Raw genomic sequence first — 20,590 nt, forward strand, 5'->3', positions numbered from 1 at the left:
AGAATAATTACGTCATATATCATTCAAAACAAGGCTAATTATTATAATGAAGACAATTAAAAAGAAACATATTTTGATATTTATATATTTAGAGTAAAAGTTTTATAATGATGATAATAATAATAATAATAATAATAATAATAATAATAATAATAATAATAATGATGATGATGATGTATAACTACATATTAATTTATATTATGGAGCTTCAAAAGACTGACATTTGTCTAATAGATAGCTTGCAAAATGACATTAGCTAACTGAGCTACTTAAAAAAAATCCAATAGCTATGACAGTTTAGCATTTACATTTTTGACATGAAATTTTCAAAAAAGGTAAAAGACCATGGGCAGTGCTTGACAATTGCTGATGGAACTGGCTTAGGGTTACTCAAATGAAATGGGATTGAATGGTAGAATGGTAGGAAAATTTTTAGATGCTAACAGTTTTAACTCTTAGCATCTAAAAATATTGATATAACTGCTTTGATGATTGGGAAAAAAAATTCATGAAATACAAATAATATTTGAAATATCACAAACATGTTCTTTTTTCATTTTTTATTTCTCTCCAAAGAATTCAGGTTAACCTATAAAGTACAGATCAAGATTTGTGCTGAACAGAGAACTCCAGGACATGCTGTGATATGACCTATGCAGTTTATGGCGCCCACAAATCTAACTTATAAATTTATCTAGAGCAAATACTGATCAGTGGAATATAAACAGTAAACCAGTGAAAAATGCACCATTTGCTTTTCAGGAGAATAACAACAGTAAACACATCTATTCCTCTGCCTCCCCTTACTCTCTCATTTTCTCTCACATACATCTTCATAATGTACTTCTTTGAATGAAGATATTTGCCAATGGAAAAGTTCAGAAATATATAAACCCTTATCAGATGACTGGGGCACTCAGACGACCCATCACTTTTCTACAAGAAAGAAAACAAGACTGATCTCTTCAACACACACACATGCTAATATACATTTATATGCAGGATCTCGCATGTTAAGGATTAATGTGTTCTGAAAATGTTGCTGTAATGCAAAATCCTTAACTCCTTAGCATTTAAGCCAGCCGTACCAGGCCCAAATATTCTACTTTCTTTTATGTTCAAACTAACCACATCCAGACTCTTGCACCTACCCTACAATGTCATTCTAAAAATAAATAATCACATCATCAAAATCTCGAAGCTAAAATATCATGCATGATTAATTCAAAACAAGTTAAATAAATAAGCATTACATTTGGCAGAGTAATCTGAATGCTAAAAGGTTAATGTGAAATTAATCTTCCCATTGATTTTCATATCTTAAAGTGAAAATGTGTTATGATTTATTTTTGAAAGAGAGCGGCGAGAAGACAAGTATTTATAGACCACTTTTTGAAAAGACTTAGCTACTCATATATTCTTATTTGAATGTCGAATCAGAAAAGTGCAGTTTCATTAACATTATATATTTGCTCTGCTCACTTTAGCAACATTGTTTTTGTTTTTGCTTATCAGCTGCTCATTATAATTAGTAGCAGACTTCACATCAATACAACTTTAACAGTCACTTTATGTTGTGTAGATTCAAATGCTTCTTAAACCTTTCAAACCAGATTTTCCTAGCCAGAAGAGGTTTTCAATTAGAAGTTTCATTTCCCTTTTTCTGCTAACTGTTACAAACCTTTGTCCATTTAAAAAAAAATTACCATTATGCTTTTCAGCTCATTATGTCAAGTCTTATCTTCAATCCATACACTCAAGAGCCATATCATTTATAGCATCACATTAAATATATGAAAAAATAAGGCACAAGCAGTTAACAGAGCAGATTCTTGAGCACTTGACTTAATTTTCTCTTTACTGTCATGAATTGTTTTCACTACAGACATTACAAGCTTTAATGTTTAAGAAATGTGGCATCATGCCTTTTTAAAGTTTAAAACTCAGAGTAATCCAACAGTGATGGTGATCGACAATTTCTCACAAAACTATGTTGTAAAAACAACTGGCACAAAAAATGAACTACTCTGTGTGAGTAAAAAGTTATTGTCTTCATCCTAAGGATGTAAGTATGGAAATGAGATGAAGAAGAAGTTTATAGTGAAACATACACAAACATCTGCACACACATACACACACATATGTATATATATATATCCCACCCATGCCAGCACGGAAGGGGAATGCTAAATGATAACAATGATAATATATATATATATACACACACACACAAACACATGCATTCATATATATACACATATATACACACACATTCATTCATACATACATACATACACACACACACACACACACACACACACATATGTACATATGCAGACACACAAACACACTTCACCTTACCGAAATTCAGATACTCCTTATATAACTTTGAAATAACAATATTTTGGGGTGTTGCATCTCATAAAAATGATTCTACCTTCTTCAGTGTAGTAGTATCCATAGAGTTCAACTCTAAAGGTTTAATGTCAGAATATTCTATCAAGAATCTTGGGTTTCAGCTGTGCAAGATCTCCTTGATTGTGTTGAGAACAATGAAAGCTTTTTGAAAACGGTCATAACGGGTGATAAATCATGGGTCTATGGCTATGACTTCCAAACAAAGGCTCAGTCTTTGCAGTGGAAGCCCCCCCCCCCACTCCTCTCAGAGACCGAAGAAGGCACAAATAAGTCAAAGCAATGTGAAGACACTGTTGACCGTTTCCTTCAACTACAAGGGGATTGTTCATCATGAGTATGCTCTACCTGGTCAGACAGTAAACAAGGAGTACTACCATGACGTTTTGTGGCATTTGCAGGATGCTATTTGTTGGAAAAGGGCACAATTGCACCATGACAATGCACCTGCCCATTCAGCACAGCTTGTGCAGCAGTTTTTAGCTAGGTACAGCATTCCCCAGGTCCAACAGCCACTCTATACCCCAGATCTCACCCCTTACAACTTCTTCCTCTTTCCAAAAATCAAATATCACTTGAAAGGGAGAAGTTTCCATTACATCAAGGAAATCAAAGTGAATGTGACGAGGCAACTGCTGATTATCCCTGAAAACAAGTTCCAGGAATGCTACCATCAATGGAAACAGTGCTGGATTAAGCGTGTGACTTCTGAAGGGGATGACTTTGCAGGAGGTTAAATGCCAAATTGGTACGTGTTGTAGTTTTCTTTTTATAGCACCAGATACTTATTGATCAGATCTCGTACACAATAATGCAGCTTGGTTTCTAACAATGAATTTTTTGTTCTTTTCCTTTTATATCAAATTGGAGCTTACATGAGTTTGCTTCATATCCTACACACACACACACACACACACTGCTTCAAATAACAACCTTTTATTGCATACCAGTAAAGTATATTTCATATAAGTAAGGATTCTGCTCTACATTCTATTTATAATCAGTCATATATATATATATATATATATATATATGTATATATATATATATATATATATATATATATATATATATATATATATATACTATCTGACTCTTAAACAGTTAAATTAAAGACTGCAACAGTCTAAAATAGTATATCTGTAGTGCTGGTCTGAGAATAGGTACATGGTGATTTGATGAATTGGTACATAGATGAGCATTCATCAACACCATTTTTTTCATAGCTATTTTTCCCTTGATCTCACAAATTGAGTCTGTTTTTTTAAATAACTTATCTTTTAGTTATTTCGTTTAGCAATTGGTGAGGAGTTTATTTTTGTCTACCTCTGTTTTGTGCACCATCTGTCAACTAGTATGTTTTGTTTCTCATGGTACAAAACCATACACCCACAACATTTCTCAAATAAATCAGACCTGATGTCTTTATTGTTAATATTAAGCTATTCTTTAGATAATATTCTTGAGTCATAAATAACATTATAAATTCATTGCTTACTTGTTCTACTAATGAACCATTCTTGTTGTTTATTCTCATGTCAAACTTGACTGAATAAACCCACAATAAAAGACATTTGAACAATGATCATCACAACTTTTTATTTTTTGCAGCTAGTGTCTAGAACTACATTATTCAATGTGCCACCCATTTTTTTAAAGATGATAGAGTAAGATTTCGTAGCCAATTCTGACAGGCCAAGCCACCACACATGTGGTACCACATACTGTGAGATGACAGGAAGTTCTTACCTGAGTAAGTAAAGGTGAAGCTGGTAGCAAACTCTATCTAAATTCTCATTGGCAACCATATTTCAGTTCCCAGGAACTGAAATACTCTTGGGAAAAAGAAGGATTCGCCTTACTTTTCTTCCCATGAAGGCAGTAAATGTGAAAATGAAGTAGCCACTTATAATTTTATTTATGAATTTATCAGACCATGCAAAAGATGAATCTACATTCACTGGAATACAATATAACACTCCAAAACATAATAATACAAATTGATTTTGGTCAGAATGAAGTTCTTTCTTCAACAATACTGAAGTTTTTATTTTGAGTTATTTTTTAAACAAACATCTTCAAGTGACAAAAGACACATTACTATCTTTTGTCCATCTTGCATCAGGATCATTTAAAGATCCATAACTGAACTGAATAAACATTAACAATAGAAACCTTGATATCTTTAGAAAGATAGGTACTTTGGGGAATAAGAACCAAAGATACTCTTACATCATTCATTTTGTTCATATTTACTAGCATTTTCAATCTGAATAATAATAAAAAAAATTTTTTAAACTAGTTTCAGGTTGAAGCTTTAAGGAATTTTACCTTTAAGATTTTTTTTTTTTTTAAAGAATTATAGCTTTTCATTTATTTCGGGTTATATACTATCTCTAAAGAGAAATGCTAAGAATGAAATAGAAAGAAAGGGGAGACAAAGATGCATAAAAAAAAAACAGGCAAATTCAATGGTAGGTGATGATGACAATAATGGGACTGTAAGGGATGATAGTGGACATGACACAAAGCTATTTTTAAAAGTTAAAAGAAATTATAAAAACAGCATATGATTTCAGAATTTCACCAAAGCCTTTACCTAATATCATATAATAAAATTATTCAAATTTGCATATGTTGATAAGACCAAAAAAAAAAAAAGCAGCAACAAAACAAAAAGGCAAAACATGAACTGCTTCTCTGTTGGCTAGTTTGGTTTAAAGTACATGTAGTTGATTTTCTGTTAAGCATCATCGATCATATGTGCAATCATCTAAATGTAAATCAATAAATAAGGTTAACTCCCTTATCACATGCAATTCTTGTATTGTAATGCCGATTTTTCTACCTTCTTTCTTCAAGTATAGGATTTCTGATATCACAATTTAAATGAAGTTTCAAGTTTCAAAATTATATTTTTTGTAGATGTTGTTGATGGTGATGACAACAATGATGATGGAATTTTTTATGATTGATGAGTTAATCATTTCAAAATTCCATGAAGTACCCAGTAGATTTATATTATTAAATTTCATACAAACTGAGAATTAAAAAAAGTGGAAATAGAGAAGAAATAAAATGTAAGTATTGCTGATTTGGTTCATGCAGACATCAATATAATATTACTTGACAACAGCTGAAAATGATCTGCAATATTGAATTAATATTACCTAGTTGATTAATTAATTAGAGGTGACAAATAATCAGACAAATTAACTACACAAATTAGATGAAATAAGAAAAATAGCTTCACAGAAAATTACTAATAGTCTAACACTGGTACAAGATTCTTATATAGTCTTTATACTAGTTGGTGCATTAAAAAGTTGCTATAAGGTATGAAAAGTGAGATGTTAATTTGAATCTTGCACCTTCTTCCAACTGAACAAATACAATGTAGTCATTTCATTCAGTTAATAATCTTGGATATTTAGTTACTCATTCATTTTCATAGTTTTAGTCTATTATCAATACATGCAGTAACAACACATTTAATAATGTTGCTATGATAAAATCATAACTATTAAGAACTTTATTTGACAAGAAAATGGAAATGGCTACAGTACATTACCTTATTCTAAGTTTAAACTTTATTTGATCATAAGCAATATTGATTTTGTTAAATATATCAATATTATTTAAGCCTTATTTCATCATAAGCAATTATTGTTTTTTCATACTAAACATAATTATTTTTAGATATGAACACAAGAATTATAAAAATATACATGAACTATTTAATTCCAACCAATAAAGAGATGAAAAGAAAATGATTCTTCCATAATTCATATATTTCAGTTAAAAAAGCTCCTAAATTTGTAAGTGATAATATTATGAAGACACACAGATCTGAAGAAGTGGAAAAATGTTGATTCTCACTGAGCAATACCAGATGAAAAGAAGATCCACATCATATTTAGCATCACAATATAAGACTATCTTCATTTACATGGTTGGTCAATGTAAGAAATAGCAGCCTAATCTCTCTCAAATTACAACTATCCATTTTAAAGAAAGCAAAGACACATCGTTTAATGTAGTTCTAGATACACTCCATCTGAAAAGAAGATAAGATGGTCATAGCATGATGCCCCATCAAAATTCTGACAATAAGAATGATGATTATACACAACAAAGTTGCTGTAATGATACTGAATCCCCACAATTCAAATATATAATTATTAAAATATATTATTAATTAATATATTTCAATTCTCTAAGGCGGCAAGCAGGCAGAATTGTTAGCATATGAGGCAAAATGCTAAGTGGCATTTTGTCCATCTATGTTCTGAGTTCAAATTCTGCTGAGGTTGATTTTGCCTTTCATCCTTTTGGAATCAATAAAATAAATACCAGTTAAGCATGGGAATTGATGTAATCAGCTTGCCCCTTTTTCATGAAATTGCTGACCTTGTGCCAAAATTTGAAAACAATATATTTCAATTCTCAAATATTTAATGATTAATAACACATTACTTTCTAAAATTTAATTATCTAATTGGCTTTTTAAAATATAGTCTATATTTAAGGATTCTAAAATAGTTTATTTAGTTAAATATTGAATTCCAGAACTGAAATGTAAGTTCAGTTCTTAGCTGCCAACATTTGTTTAAAAATGGTAAATTATTCTTTTCATGATTATATGCAAGCATTGTATTTTGGTTTGTCAAGCTGAAAACTTTGAATTTAACCTTGAAAAGAAACTTGCATCAAGCTCAGTAGTTACAGAAATAATGGAAGTATCTGATGAACATAAGCAAACAGTCAGGAAATAAAAAAAAAAAGTAAAAAGAAAAAAAACCTGCAAGAAGAAATGTCATATCTGAAGATGTAAACATCTAAGGTATCCTGAGAAACAAAAGCAAAGCAAAACATAAGAAAGAAATAAAACATCTTTCACAACAATCCCTTCAAAAGTCCGTTTTCTTTACAACAATTCCATGTAAGGAAAATAATTGCTCTTGGAAAGACAAAATATGATATGAAAAACTAAATGCCGACAAAAGCAGGCATGTGAAAGAAGCAAAAATAGAAGCATGCAAATCTAACTAGTCAACATTCTTCACAATTTTAACATGCCAACAAGCAGATATATTGGAAAATCTCACATTACATATTAAAATAAACATTATCCTGGAAAACTGATAAAAAGAAAATCAGAACCATATTTTATGATGCTTTGTTGATTAGATCAATCATCAATCAACATTAGGTCAATCATTATCATCATCATTATCAAGTGTTTGAAATGTTTTTACATGGCATTAAAATAAACAAACTAACGTGAGTCACTAAAAACTGTTTTATATTTGCTGGCTATTTTGTTAGGTCAAGTTTAAAACCCTTCATTTAAAATTTGCCAATCCTTTATCTATCACATAGCACTTGATCCATTTCTGACATAAACAACATCTGGCACTTTTAACTTCTAATATCTTTTTGAAGTCCTCTTAAACTGTTGCTATATTTTAGAGAAAATTACTACATTTAAGAGGACATGTTAGAAATAATAAAATAAATAAAAATAGATAGCATCATAACCACTGACATTGTAGTGTCTTTTACTCAAGATTTAATTTAAATCCTTTAATAAGTGTCCACCGTTTTTGGTTTATTTAGGTTGTACTTGAATTGGAGATTAGACCTTTATTATTCTAAATGACATGATGAAAACAAATATCAATAATATAATGCTAGATGTCAAACAAGATGAAGGATGTTATAAATCTGTTCCATGCACATATGAGTCCATATGAAGACTGATGTAATTGTAAATAAAGAAATCTAAAAACAATGCAACAATTACAATTGTATTGTAATCTAGTGCAGTTAGATAATACTCTATACCACACGTGCACACACATACACACACACACACACACACACACACACACACACACACACACACACACACACACACACACACACACACACACTACAGACTAGATCAGTAGGGAATAATTTAATAGTTAGGTTAAAAAGTTACGCTTTTGTTATGCCGACTGTTATATTTTAGAATAATCTTCCGTTTTAACTGCTGGAATCTCCTTGCAACAAATTCCCAGGAATTGTCTTAGTTCAAATGTTCAGTAAACAATGTGTTAATGAATTGTAAGATATGGAAATATTTGCCCATAACAATTTTGAACTTCAAAAATAGTATTAAAATATTTTTTAACTAACTCACAAAACCACTTTCTAAAAATATATTTTTCAACATTTTCTTTTTTGTTCCACTGACCATAATCCTTAAAATAGAGGTAAGTAAATATTAAGAAATAATCCTTGTAAGATATCTTAAGTGCATACCAGTTATTACAAATATCACTGATTACATTAAGTGTACTTGAAAATGGCCATGATTACTTGACTATTGGAAACAAGGAATAAAGGTTGAATAGAATAAGAAAATACAATCAAATCAACTACCTACTTACACAGTTGGTCAACTGACATGTTTCTTGTTTTACAGTAAAACAGAACTAAATTTTTTAAAATGGTACAGAATATGAAGTCATACAAGTCAGCTGATATCTTCAGTGAGAGTTCTACTGATGAAGAAGTTGTTTCAAAAGCAACATAAACTGATAATTGCTAGCAAGGACCCAATATTTTGTGTTAGCAGTGCAGTATTCTCATTTTTAAGTTTATAGATTTTCTATAGAATTCAGAGTCAGCACTGAAAGTTATGACATTTCATATATGAATATATTTATGTAAATAATACAACTGCAGATGCAAGGAATAGGTAATGGGTGTATATATATATATATATATATATATATAATAACTCTTGAAATATGCATTGTTTACATAAACGTGTTCATATACAAAACATTATAACTTTTAGTATTCGATCTGAATTCTAAAGGAAATCTGTAGAGATAAAATGAAAATGATAATTGTTTCTCTTGCTTGGGAGCATCAAGGAACTATAAAAAAAAAATGCAAAGAAGCATTTAAGGACTCTAGCAAAGTAAGAGGAGAAAATTTATTTCAATTGAGAATAAAAGCTGAGTTGCTTTATCTTGCCAGGGTGATGAAGAAAGTAACTGCCATACAAGTAGTTGTAGGGGAACCAGGAGCATTAACAACCTAGTTTGAGAAATTTGTTAAGAAAACTAGGGTTGACATACGAGTAGAACATGCCCAGAAAACTGCTTCATTGGCAATGACAAGGATTTTCAGATTGGCACTTGTATGTTAAGTATCTTGGAAAGAGAACCTGTGAGACCCTTGATAACAGGTTATTGTCTACTCTTACAGAATTAGCCAGAGCAAGTGAAATCAAGAGCTCTGAGATGTGAAATGATAATGATAACCACAACACAGGAGAACATGCTTTAGTAAATGTGAGCACTTCTTCCAAAATAAAAAGTTATTTGAATCAAATAACTTAAGATTCTTCAGAACATAAACAAACAAAACCAGAAACAAATTAAATAAAACTGGAAGACACATCATCATTGATGAAGACTCTAGCATTTAGGAGAGAATCATCATCATAGCACCATAAGCATGTTGGTCCCCATCGGTGACAAGAAAGTCACCAACATATCAAGAACTTTAGACAACTACAAAGTTCCTGGGATTGAAAAAGACCCTACTTCCTGGCTAAAGTACGAGACCAATACCCATGGGTACATGGGATAATATTCAATGAATTAGTAAGCAAACCAGAATCAATACCTGATTGAGTGTTGGAGGGGAAAATAACATTAATTACCCACAAACAAAAATATCAAGGAAAAGTATTACTTATTTGCACATAACATACAAAGATGTTAAACCTATACACTATAATGGACAGGTCACTCACCTGGAGAGCATTAGTATGATATGAGAGAAGTAGACAAGATACCGGAAGGGGATGTATGACTTTAAAGAGCTGCTACAAGTGAACAAAGCTATTATAACAGTAAAAAGAAGAACAAACTTTAGCATGACCTCAATTGATTACCAAAAGTATTGTGTATACCATACTGTTGGATATCTGATACACTCTATGTAAATAAAATAGATCTAATATAGCAAGATACATGAAACATGCTATGTCAAAATGAAAAACAACATTGTTACTACAAGGTAAAGTAAGGATAATTAAAACCAGTCTTCCAATCATAAAAAGAGAAATTTTCCAGTGAGACTCATCATGCCTTCTCCTTTTTCAGCTTACTCTGACTTCAATAACAAATCTACTTAATGAGACTGAATGGTTAAAGCTGCTCCAGACAACCCATACATAATTTCCTCTCCAAGCAGGATTAGAAAAAATTTCACAAGGGATTTCATAATACCCAGTTGGAAAACCTTCGAAAAACCATTTAGAAATTTAGACAAGACATAAAACTGCCAATTACCATAAGTATAAGCACATGAAATAAAACTGTCAATATGATATTACATTCTGACATGAGACTAAATCCACTAATACAAATAGAATTAGATGTAACTGATCAAATATATAAAGAACAAAGGAGAAAATCAGAAAATGTGTTTAGACCTGGAGAGGGATGTGTCTTTAGATGCTCAAGACATGCTGGATATCACAACCAGTGTTATCCCAGTAGGTGTCAAAGGTGCTGCAGCAATGGAATCCAAGAGATCCATGGACCCCACAAAAAATGATTAATCAGTTAATTACATACACAAGACATGTTGGTGTTTACCTTGATGATAATAGTGATTTTACATATATATATAAATCCAAATTGATGGAGTGGAGCAGGTAAAATCCAGGCTACACATGTATCTTAACTAGCAAATCCTCTGATGTAATAATGACTCAACAAAGGGTATTCAGCTAGCTCCTCGTCAGGCTGAAGATACCTTAATTATATGAAGGTCACTTTGTCATTAAGGAATCCCAATTTGAAAATTATATCTTCAGTGAGTTCTCTTGGGATTCCTTAATGACAAAGTGACCTTCATATAATTAAGGTATCTTCAGCCTGACGAGAAGCTAGCTGAATACCCTTTGTTGAGTAATTATTACATCACAGGATCTGCTAGTTAAGATACAAGTGTAGCCTGGATTTTACTTGCTCCACTCCCTTAATTTGGACCTTTATTTGCATTCATAGCAACTGAAGTTGCCAACTGTGAGCTATAAAAAAATTTTTTCAGCTTATCAAACTTTGATATGGGAAAAGCTTACAACCTTTGACACCAATAAATCATTTTTGTTCCTATTTTGAGAAACACTGATGTACACATATAAAATGGTCCAACTTACACAGATTAGAAATTTCAAATCTGTTTAAGTTGGACCTTTTTATATGTATACATATATACATTTTTTGTATTTCAGGTATTTAATATACTACATATATTGATCCAATTTGCTTATCCCTACATTTACCTCTATACCAGCTCAAGTTTAACTTTCTTGAGCACTACAAATGTATTCTATATGGAGAATATTTTGGATCACATCTAAGAACTATATATATATATATATATATATATATATATATACATATTGATGGGGAAGGGTACCCATTTCTGTAGTACAGCACTTAGGCTCAGAAGCATGTATATGATGATGATACAGCAGAAACTCACATAACAATGGTGGTGGTAATGATGATTTCTATATTAATATCTTCAAACAAAATGAGACATATTGAACTAAGGAAGTTGACAAAATTTGACTAATAAATGACTAATAAATGAAATACTAGTTATGTGTATATTGTTATTCCACTCCAGTAGGTTTTCCTGTTCAACTGGGAATGGTTGTGGAAACATCTTAGAAAAGGACTTTGCCTAATGCATACATACCATATAAAGCTGTATATGTTGAAACACTCCCTCCCACTTACTCTGTATCTCTGCCTCTTTCTCTTCTTCTCCACATCTTTCTCTCTCCTTGCCTCTCGCCCACTGTGTCAGTCAATAAAATTAAAAATAGAATCACCATCAACATTTTAATGACTATCTTTGTTGTGTTGAGGTGTGGTCATCACACGATGATGACGGTGATAATGATGATAATAAAGTGACAAAGTAATTATCAAAAATTTGTCCTATAAGTCGTTTAGCACAAAATTCTAAGCCGACACGTAAAATACACCATTTCGAGCGTGGCCGTCGATTGTTACCAGCGTCGCCTCCCTGGCACTTGAAAATACATATGAGCGAGATCGTTGTCAGTGCCGATGGACTGGCTCCTGTGCAGGTGGCACGTAAAATACACCATTTCTAGCGTGGCCCTCGCCAGTACTGCCTCAGTGGCACATAAAAGCACCCACTACACTCTCGGAGTGGTTGGCGTTAGGAAGAGCATCCAGCTGTAGAAACTCTGCCAAATCAGACTGGAGCTTGGTGTCGCCTCCTGGTCCACCAGTCCTAAGTCAAATCGTCCAACCCATGCTAGCATGGAAAGCAGACGTTAAACGATGATGATGATGATGATGAAATTTTCTACTGGCCTTCCTGCTACCAACCATAATATTTTGTCCATGGCTGGATGTGTTTTTGCAGATGACTGGAAATGAATTACATTGCTTGTATAATAAGGATACTAACACACACACAAATGTGTGTGTGTGTGTGTGTGTGTGTGTGTGTGGAGAAAGAAAGAAAATGGAGAAAGATGGATGTATGAATAATTTATTTGTATGATACAAAGATGTTGAAATTTTTTAAAAATATAACAACACAAATAAATTATAAGCCGTAAAGATCAAAAATAAAATGGGACATATGAAAAAACCTACATATATGTTTCAGTTCTAGCCCCTAGCTGATATGCAATTCTAAGCATTTGGTTATATGCTAAGAAAGTAATATTCTGTATGTATCCTTTAACCCTTTAGCATTTAAACCGGCCATATCCGGCCAAAAGTATTCTGCCTGTTTTATGTTCAAACTGGCCAGATCTAGTCTCTCATACCAACCCTACAATATGGTTTTAAAAATTAACAGCTACCTCATCAAAATCTCATAGCTACAAGATAATGTATGATTAGTTCAAAACAATGTAGATGAAAAAGCATTAATTTTGGCAGAATAATGCGAACACTAAAGGGTTAAAGGAAAATGCTAAGCTTAGTTCTATAAGCTCATAATAACCCTGAAGAAGTTCTGCCCATATAGTTTAAAATGATACTTTTCTTAGCATAGAATTAAATGCTTAGAATTGCATATCAACTAAGGGCTAGAACTGAAACATATATGTAAGTTTTTTCACGTCCCATTTTCTTTTTGAGCATTACAATTTATAATTTATTTGTATTATGTTTTTAAAAAATTTCAACATCTTTATATCATACAAATAAATTATTCACACATCCACCTTTCTTCATTTTCTTTCTTTCAATATTAATATGTATTACTACAATAATCCCTAATATATTGTTGAGACTTTCGCATTATGATAGTGATTAAACAGTGTGTGTGTGTGTGTGTGTGTGTGTGTGTGTGTGTGTGTGTGTGTGTGTGTGTGTGTTTGTGTGTGTGTGTGTGTGTGTGTGTGTGTGTGTGTGTGTGTGTGCGCGCGTGTGTAATAATAATAAGGATTCAGATAGAATCAGGTACTTGAAAAGATAAGCACTAGGTAGGGTTGGATAAACCTGTGGTCACCACCTACAGTTGATAAATATCTAGTAGGATATTCTGGTTGGGTGTACAGAGAAAACCAACCCTATGAGTATTTAGTCTCAGGGGGCTTGTCCAAAGCACACATTACATTGATTGTATGTTGTTGATATACTCCAAGGTGTCTGACATGTTGTAAATCCCTATGGTGTATTATAATCAAATGAATAATAGCAGACAATTATCCATTAACTGTTATCATTCATTTGATACATATACATATATGACGGGCTTCTTTCAGTTTCCGTCTACCAAATCCATTTGCAAGGCTTTGATCAGCCTGAGGCTATAGTAAAAGACACTTGCCCAAGGTGCCACACAAGGTAACTGAACCAGAACCGTGTGGTTGGAAAACAAGCTTTTTACTACACAGTCACACCCATGCTTATATATATATATATATATATATGTGGCACCTTGGGCAAGTGTCTTTTACTATAGCCTCAGGCTGATCAAAGCCTTGCAAATGGATTTGGTAGACGGAAACTGAAAGAAGCCCGTCATATATGTATATGTATCAAATGAATAATAACAGTTAATGGATAATTGTCTGCTATTATTCATTTGATTATAATACACCATAGGGATTTACAACATGTATGTATACATACACACACTTTTCCCTCCCCCTTCTCTCACTCTTCAAATTGTACATAATATACATTTAGATAGTTACATATATATATATATATATATATATATATATATATTAACAAAGATTTGAAAAGAGAGAGAGAGAGAGTGAGACAGTAAAATAAAGAGAGACAGATAGTAAGAAAAAGTTCATAGAGTGATAAAACATCACAGTAGGGTTTTCAGCATTATACCATATGAGCAAAAAATTAAAATTCCAGTCTACAATGTTGAAACATTTATGTCATCAGTGTAAGAGATCCTCAAATGTCAACAGTTTGGGGATGTTTTTGAAGACAACTGAACAAACTGATTCTTGTAATGCTTTTTTCCCTGTTAACATTTTTCTTTTCCAAAGATAATAATATGATGTTTCATATGTACTGGAGCAGCAGTCCTAGTTCAAACAAATTATGCTTCTAACTGACTAGCCATAAATGCAAGTAAAGTTTGAAATGATATTTAATGATATCTGCTCAGTGTGTTTATATTTAATAATTTGGAATAAAATAAAAAATTGAAAATAATTTTCAAATTAACAGGGGGGTTTTTTCCCCTCCTAAATGCCACCAACAAATTCAAATCTGTGTTGTCATGCCAACAGACAAACACAAACAGAAATTGGATATTTTAGAATTTTTTTTCTATCTCTTTATCCTATCCTAGTGCCATTAATTACCAAGATGTGCTGCAATGTACTGGAGCTTCTCAGTTTTCAAAATGTTAGCAGTTGTCAAATATTTCTCACCATCACTATTCCAGATATGACATGGTTCTATTACAGGCTTAGCTTATTAGAGAGATTTCAACTTAGCACTAGGACTTAATGAAACATTAATTAATTATACAGTGCTTTTGCTGTTTTTAATTGCTAATCTACACATACTCAAGATATCAGTAGCAGCAGCAATAGTAGAAATAGTTGATATTTACTTCCAAGTTTGATTCAAAAGGCACATTCCAAATGTAACTAACTTTATATATCAAGGACTGCATTTTTTAAAACAGCAGGGTGTGATTTGGGTGCTATTTCTAGGAAGTTAATCTTACACTTTGATGATTCTTGGTTTGTGTGTAAGCTAGGAGAAAGAGACCAGCAAAAGCTATGTTCTGTCAACACTGAAGTACTGTGAATTGTAAATACTTTGATTTCTGATCAAATCAGGAAGTTGTGACTTACAAAATATTAGTATAATGAATACTTCAGTATTCATTGCGCTAAAGGCATTACATAAATATTGACATCAAACTAATATGTTGAAACTAAGAAAAATGTCCCTTTCTTTGTGACTTTGGGTTTGTATTTTTCTTACTTTGTGGTAACTAGACCTGATTGACTTCGATACTAATGTTATAGCTATTTTTATTGGGGAGTATAAATGTAACACAAAATATATAGGTAACTAGTTATATATGTAATTTTTGAGAACAGCAATGACTAAGATCATGTATATATGCATGCACACATGCATGTATGTTAAATTGAAGTTATTATTTTAACCCTTGTGATACTCCACTGAGACTGTCCCTGGTTCTATAATAAAATCTTCATCTTTTAAAGTGATCTAAATTTAAATATTCCATCAAAACTTCATGTTACTTTATGTTCCAAAACACCAGCTTAATAATGACTTGATTAGTTACTAATAATGACTTGATTAGTAAATTTATTATTTTAAAACTTAATTGAAATGAAATCAATGTATTTCAACAGAAACTTGGTAACAAATTGTAAGGGTCTTTGAGAGGGGACACATTTCTGCTCCATAGATTATCTAATGACTACAGTCTGTGAGTGAATCTCTGGTGTTACCTTCAGGAACTACTACCTTACCAACCTGGATACAAATGACACCACCCTATTCAGCAACTCAACCAATCTGCTCAGGGGCACACTGACCATATACCAAGAGGAATCAGCAAAGCTTGGCCTTCAAGTGAGTTGGGTGAAACCCAAGCTGATGGCCTGGATCCTTCCTTTCTCCATATTGACCCCGGTGTCATGAAGTTTGTCAGCTCCTTCATCTACCTGGGCTCCACAGTCACCAACAATGGAGACCTGACCCTGGAAAACAACTGCAGATGTGGTCTGGTCACTGGGGTCATGTACTCCCTATGGAACCACTGCTCTATCTCCGAGAAGATGAAGCTCCACATTTACAACATGTCAGCCTCCAGATAACACAGAATGTAATTAAATAAATCAAAGAAACGACCAATTTGTTTGTTGAGAATCTAAGAGATATGCAGTAAATGACAGAAACAGGTCAATACACATCACAGAAGCAAACAAATCTGAGAAACCAATATAATCAATGGAAACTATTTTTTTACAAGAGGGGGCTAAATTTATCGGGAGCATAATCAAATAACATATGACATTCATACTATTCTTACAAAGGGTTAGCAGAGAAGTAAAGTGAAATCAAAATTGGGTTTAGCTCATCAATAATATCATATCATATTCCATAACTTTTACTCTATGGGGAAACAAAGTAATGTTCAACAAAGATGCTCATGTTTAATTGTAATTGACATAAATTTTATACAATTTCAGAGAAAACGCAGATGAGATAGTGTCATGATGATGATGATGATGATTGTAGTGATAATAATGACAACAACGACAAAATGTTTTTTAAAGGAAATTAGTAACAAATAAATTATAGAGTTGAAGCTGGGTTATACCACATTGGTACAATAACATTTGTTACTATTAAAAGTTAAACAGGAAGGTTAACCTCTAAAGAGTTCCCTGTAAATACTGCATCAAGGAACTTGTAAACAAAAGTAATTTCTGATGAAAATGACTCTTTGAAAGTTTCATTATGATATACATTTTAAAGAACACAAATTTTTAGCCAACAGTGTGATGTATAGTGGAATACACTTCAGCAAATGTAAACAAATGTTTTTTACCATCTCTCCTCTCCTCTCTCTCTCTCTCTCTCTGAAGAGATCCCAACTAAGACTGAAACCAGATCAGGCCAAACCACCTTTGCTGCCCACAGAGAGATGACAATGGCACCTATTTATATTTGTCAGAGTATATTCAATTACACATCTTAACAGTGGTTAAAAACTTGTTCTGTTTATAAAAGGTACACTTGATACAGTGTTTCTCATGCTGGGGCTGACAGGCTGGTGAAATTTAAAAAAAGAAAAAAGAAAAAGTGGAAAACAAGAAGGTGGGTGGTAAATAAATTACCATGATAAATAAAACTACAATAGTCTTAGCATAATTTTAAACTTGTTCAACACCATGGAACACAAGGGGTTATATGGATGCAAAACCTATAAAATATTAAAACCAATGAGATTGGGTTGAGGGTAATTTCATTAATATTAGGCGTGGAAACTGAAATTTACCAGTCTGAGAATCACTGCCTTCAAATACATTTAAAATTGTCAAACACATGCTGGTTAGTACATCAATAATTAAATATTTAACTAAGTAGCCCACAAAAATACTTTGTAAATTGGAGTAAACAATTTAATGAAATCATGATATATTGTAGTCATAAATAACTATTGGCTATATTTTTCTCCACGGACAGACAAGAGTGGGTGTGTGATCTCTGAAGAGATTCCAGTTAGGATTAAAACTAGTCTAGACATTCCCTCAACCACACATTTCTTTTCCTTTTTGTTACAAAGAGGAGATGAAAAGACATTTGTTTACATTTGTCCATTTTGTTTATTACATATCACACTGTTGGCTAAAAACTTGTATGGCGAGATATATATATATATATATATATATATATATATATATATATATACACACACACACACACACACACACACACATTTTATATACATACATACACATATTCTTTTTCTTTTGTTCTTTTATTTGTTTCAGTCATTTGACTGCAGCCATGCTGGAGCACTGCCTTCAGTCAAGCAAATCAACCCCAGGACTTATTCTTTGTAGGCCTATTACTTATTCTATCAGTCTCTCTTGCCGAACCGCTAAGTGACAGGGACGTAAACATACCAGCATTGGTTGTCAATCGATGTTGGGGGACAAACACAGACACACAAACATATATATATATATATATATATATATATATATACATATATATATATATATATATATATATATATATGTATGTATATACATGACAGGCTCTTTCAGTTTCTGTCTACCAAATCCACTCACAAGGCTTTGGTCGGCCTTAATACATATTTCAAAGTATCAAACACACACTGTTTAGTATATTAATTAATAAATATATCTGTCAGTATCAATTTCATTAAATTATGCCCATATATAGAAGTGGTGGGGTTAGAGATGGCAAGGCAAGAGAGGAAGCAAAAAGGAAACATAGAAAGACAGAAACAAATTGGAGAAAGAGGGAGAGTGATGGAAACCAAGAGACAGAGAGGGCAAAAGGGACACGGGGCGAAATTAAGGGGAAGCGATGCATATATGTTAAAGACTAGTTTACAAATATTATTTTTGTAAAAATATCTGGTGTTTCCTTTTATTTATACAAAGTCTGTTTCAAGGTTATAGCCTCATTAAGCCAGAGTTTATTACAGTTTCTGAAGTGTATAAGCAATTGTAAGTATAAGAATCCTCACTGCAAGGGACACCAGTCCATCTCAAAACTTTTATTCCAAATGCTGCTACAGCTCAACTTCAGCTGAGTTGACTGGAGCCACAAAAAATGAAGTGCTTTGCTCAGGGATAAAGTGCATCAACCAGTTCAATAATCAAACTCACAACCTTATGGTGTGTGTGTGTGTGTGTGAGAGAGAGAGAGAGTGTGTGTGTGTATATACACACACATACGTCTGAAGTGGTGTACAGATTTTATATATTAAGAAAAAGGAGGTAGTCAGAATTTTGGATAATTATTTATTTAGCACTTTCATCCCATTTCAGAGATTCATCAGGAATAATTTTTTTAATGGAAAATTTATGCCATTTATATATATATGAGTTAGCTGAAAAAATCTGGACTTAAATTACAAAGAGAATGTTGTTTGTTATTTTTTATCTGTATGTGTATGTGGTGAATATTTGGAGGCTTGGTTAGAAAGAAGGAAAAAAGGTGGGGGAAAAAAGATATAAAAAAAGATATATGATTGCCTAATTTGAGTTTATATCTTAATTCTTATGTGTGTGTGTGTGTGAACTGCAAAGAAGAGAAGTTTAAATAGAATGAAGAGAGAAAAACAACAACAACGAAGAATAAGAAGACAATACTAAATATCTTATCTGCTCTAATAGTAGTTCCAAAGCTGGTTCCAACTGCCAAAACCAGCAACAACAAAACTAAACATGTCACAATAATTTCATTCAGTTGATGAAAGAAAAAAATTACTGCTATAATTACTACTGCAGCTACGACTACTACTATGAGAGCTATTAACAGACATGCCACAGTCAGAGATGCTCCATGCAATGAAAATATTATTTTCAAGACAAATATAAGATGTTATATAACAGTAACTTACCGTTTAGGGTCATGAACCTCCACAGAAAATTTCTTCTCTCGATAATAAAGATTCTCTAACTGCTTCCAGTGGAATATCTACAGAAGAGGTAAAAGTAGACAGAAAATATTCTAGAGAGACTTGGTAACTTTTAGAAGCCAAGGCAAAACTTATTCAAAAGGTATGTTTATACAAACATGTCTGCATGCATATATGTACATGCAGACATGAACACATATAGTTATGCAAACAAAAGACATGAGGAAACTCATCCTTATTTTCCTTTCATTTATTTTTTCATGCATGAAATGAACCCAAAAGCAAACAAAAACAAAAAGATCATACAACCAATCCAACCCTCTTTTGGTCAGCCCGAGGCTATAGTAGAAGATACTTGCCCAAGGTGCCACGCAGTGGGAATGAACCCGGAACCATGTGGTTGGTAAGCAAGGTACTTACCACTTGCACAAAAATGCTAGGCCGATCTATC

At 32.5% G+C, this 20,590-nt stretch overlaps 1 protein-coding gene across 50 annotated transcripts in view; it reads right to left on the minus strand.

Annotated features, from left to right (window-relative positions):
• The window catches only part of LOC106875150 (FERM domain-containing protein 4A), a 363,595-nt gene that overhangs the window by 108,774 nt on the left and 234,231 nt on the right, over nt 1-20,590 (minus strand). For all 50 annotated transcript variants that reach the window (XM_089347864.1, XM_089347848.1, XM_089347840.1 and 47 more), the window contains one exon: nt 20,122-20,198. In XM_089347864.1, the coding sequence (XP_089203990.1) occupies nt 20,122-20,198 (77 nt within the window). The remainder of the gene's footprint in view (nt 1-20,121; nt 20,199-20,590) is intronic.

The sequence above is a fragment of the Octopus bimaculoides genome, chromosome 2, assembly GCF_046866305.1.
Source record: "Octopus bimaculoides isolate indiv1 chromosome 2, ASM4686630v1, whole genome shotgun sequence".
NCBI classification, from domain to species: domain Eukaryota; kingdom Metazoa; phylum Mollusca; class Cephalopoda; order Octopoda; family Octopodidae; genus Octopus; species Octopus bimaculoides.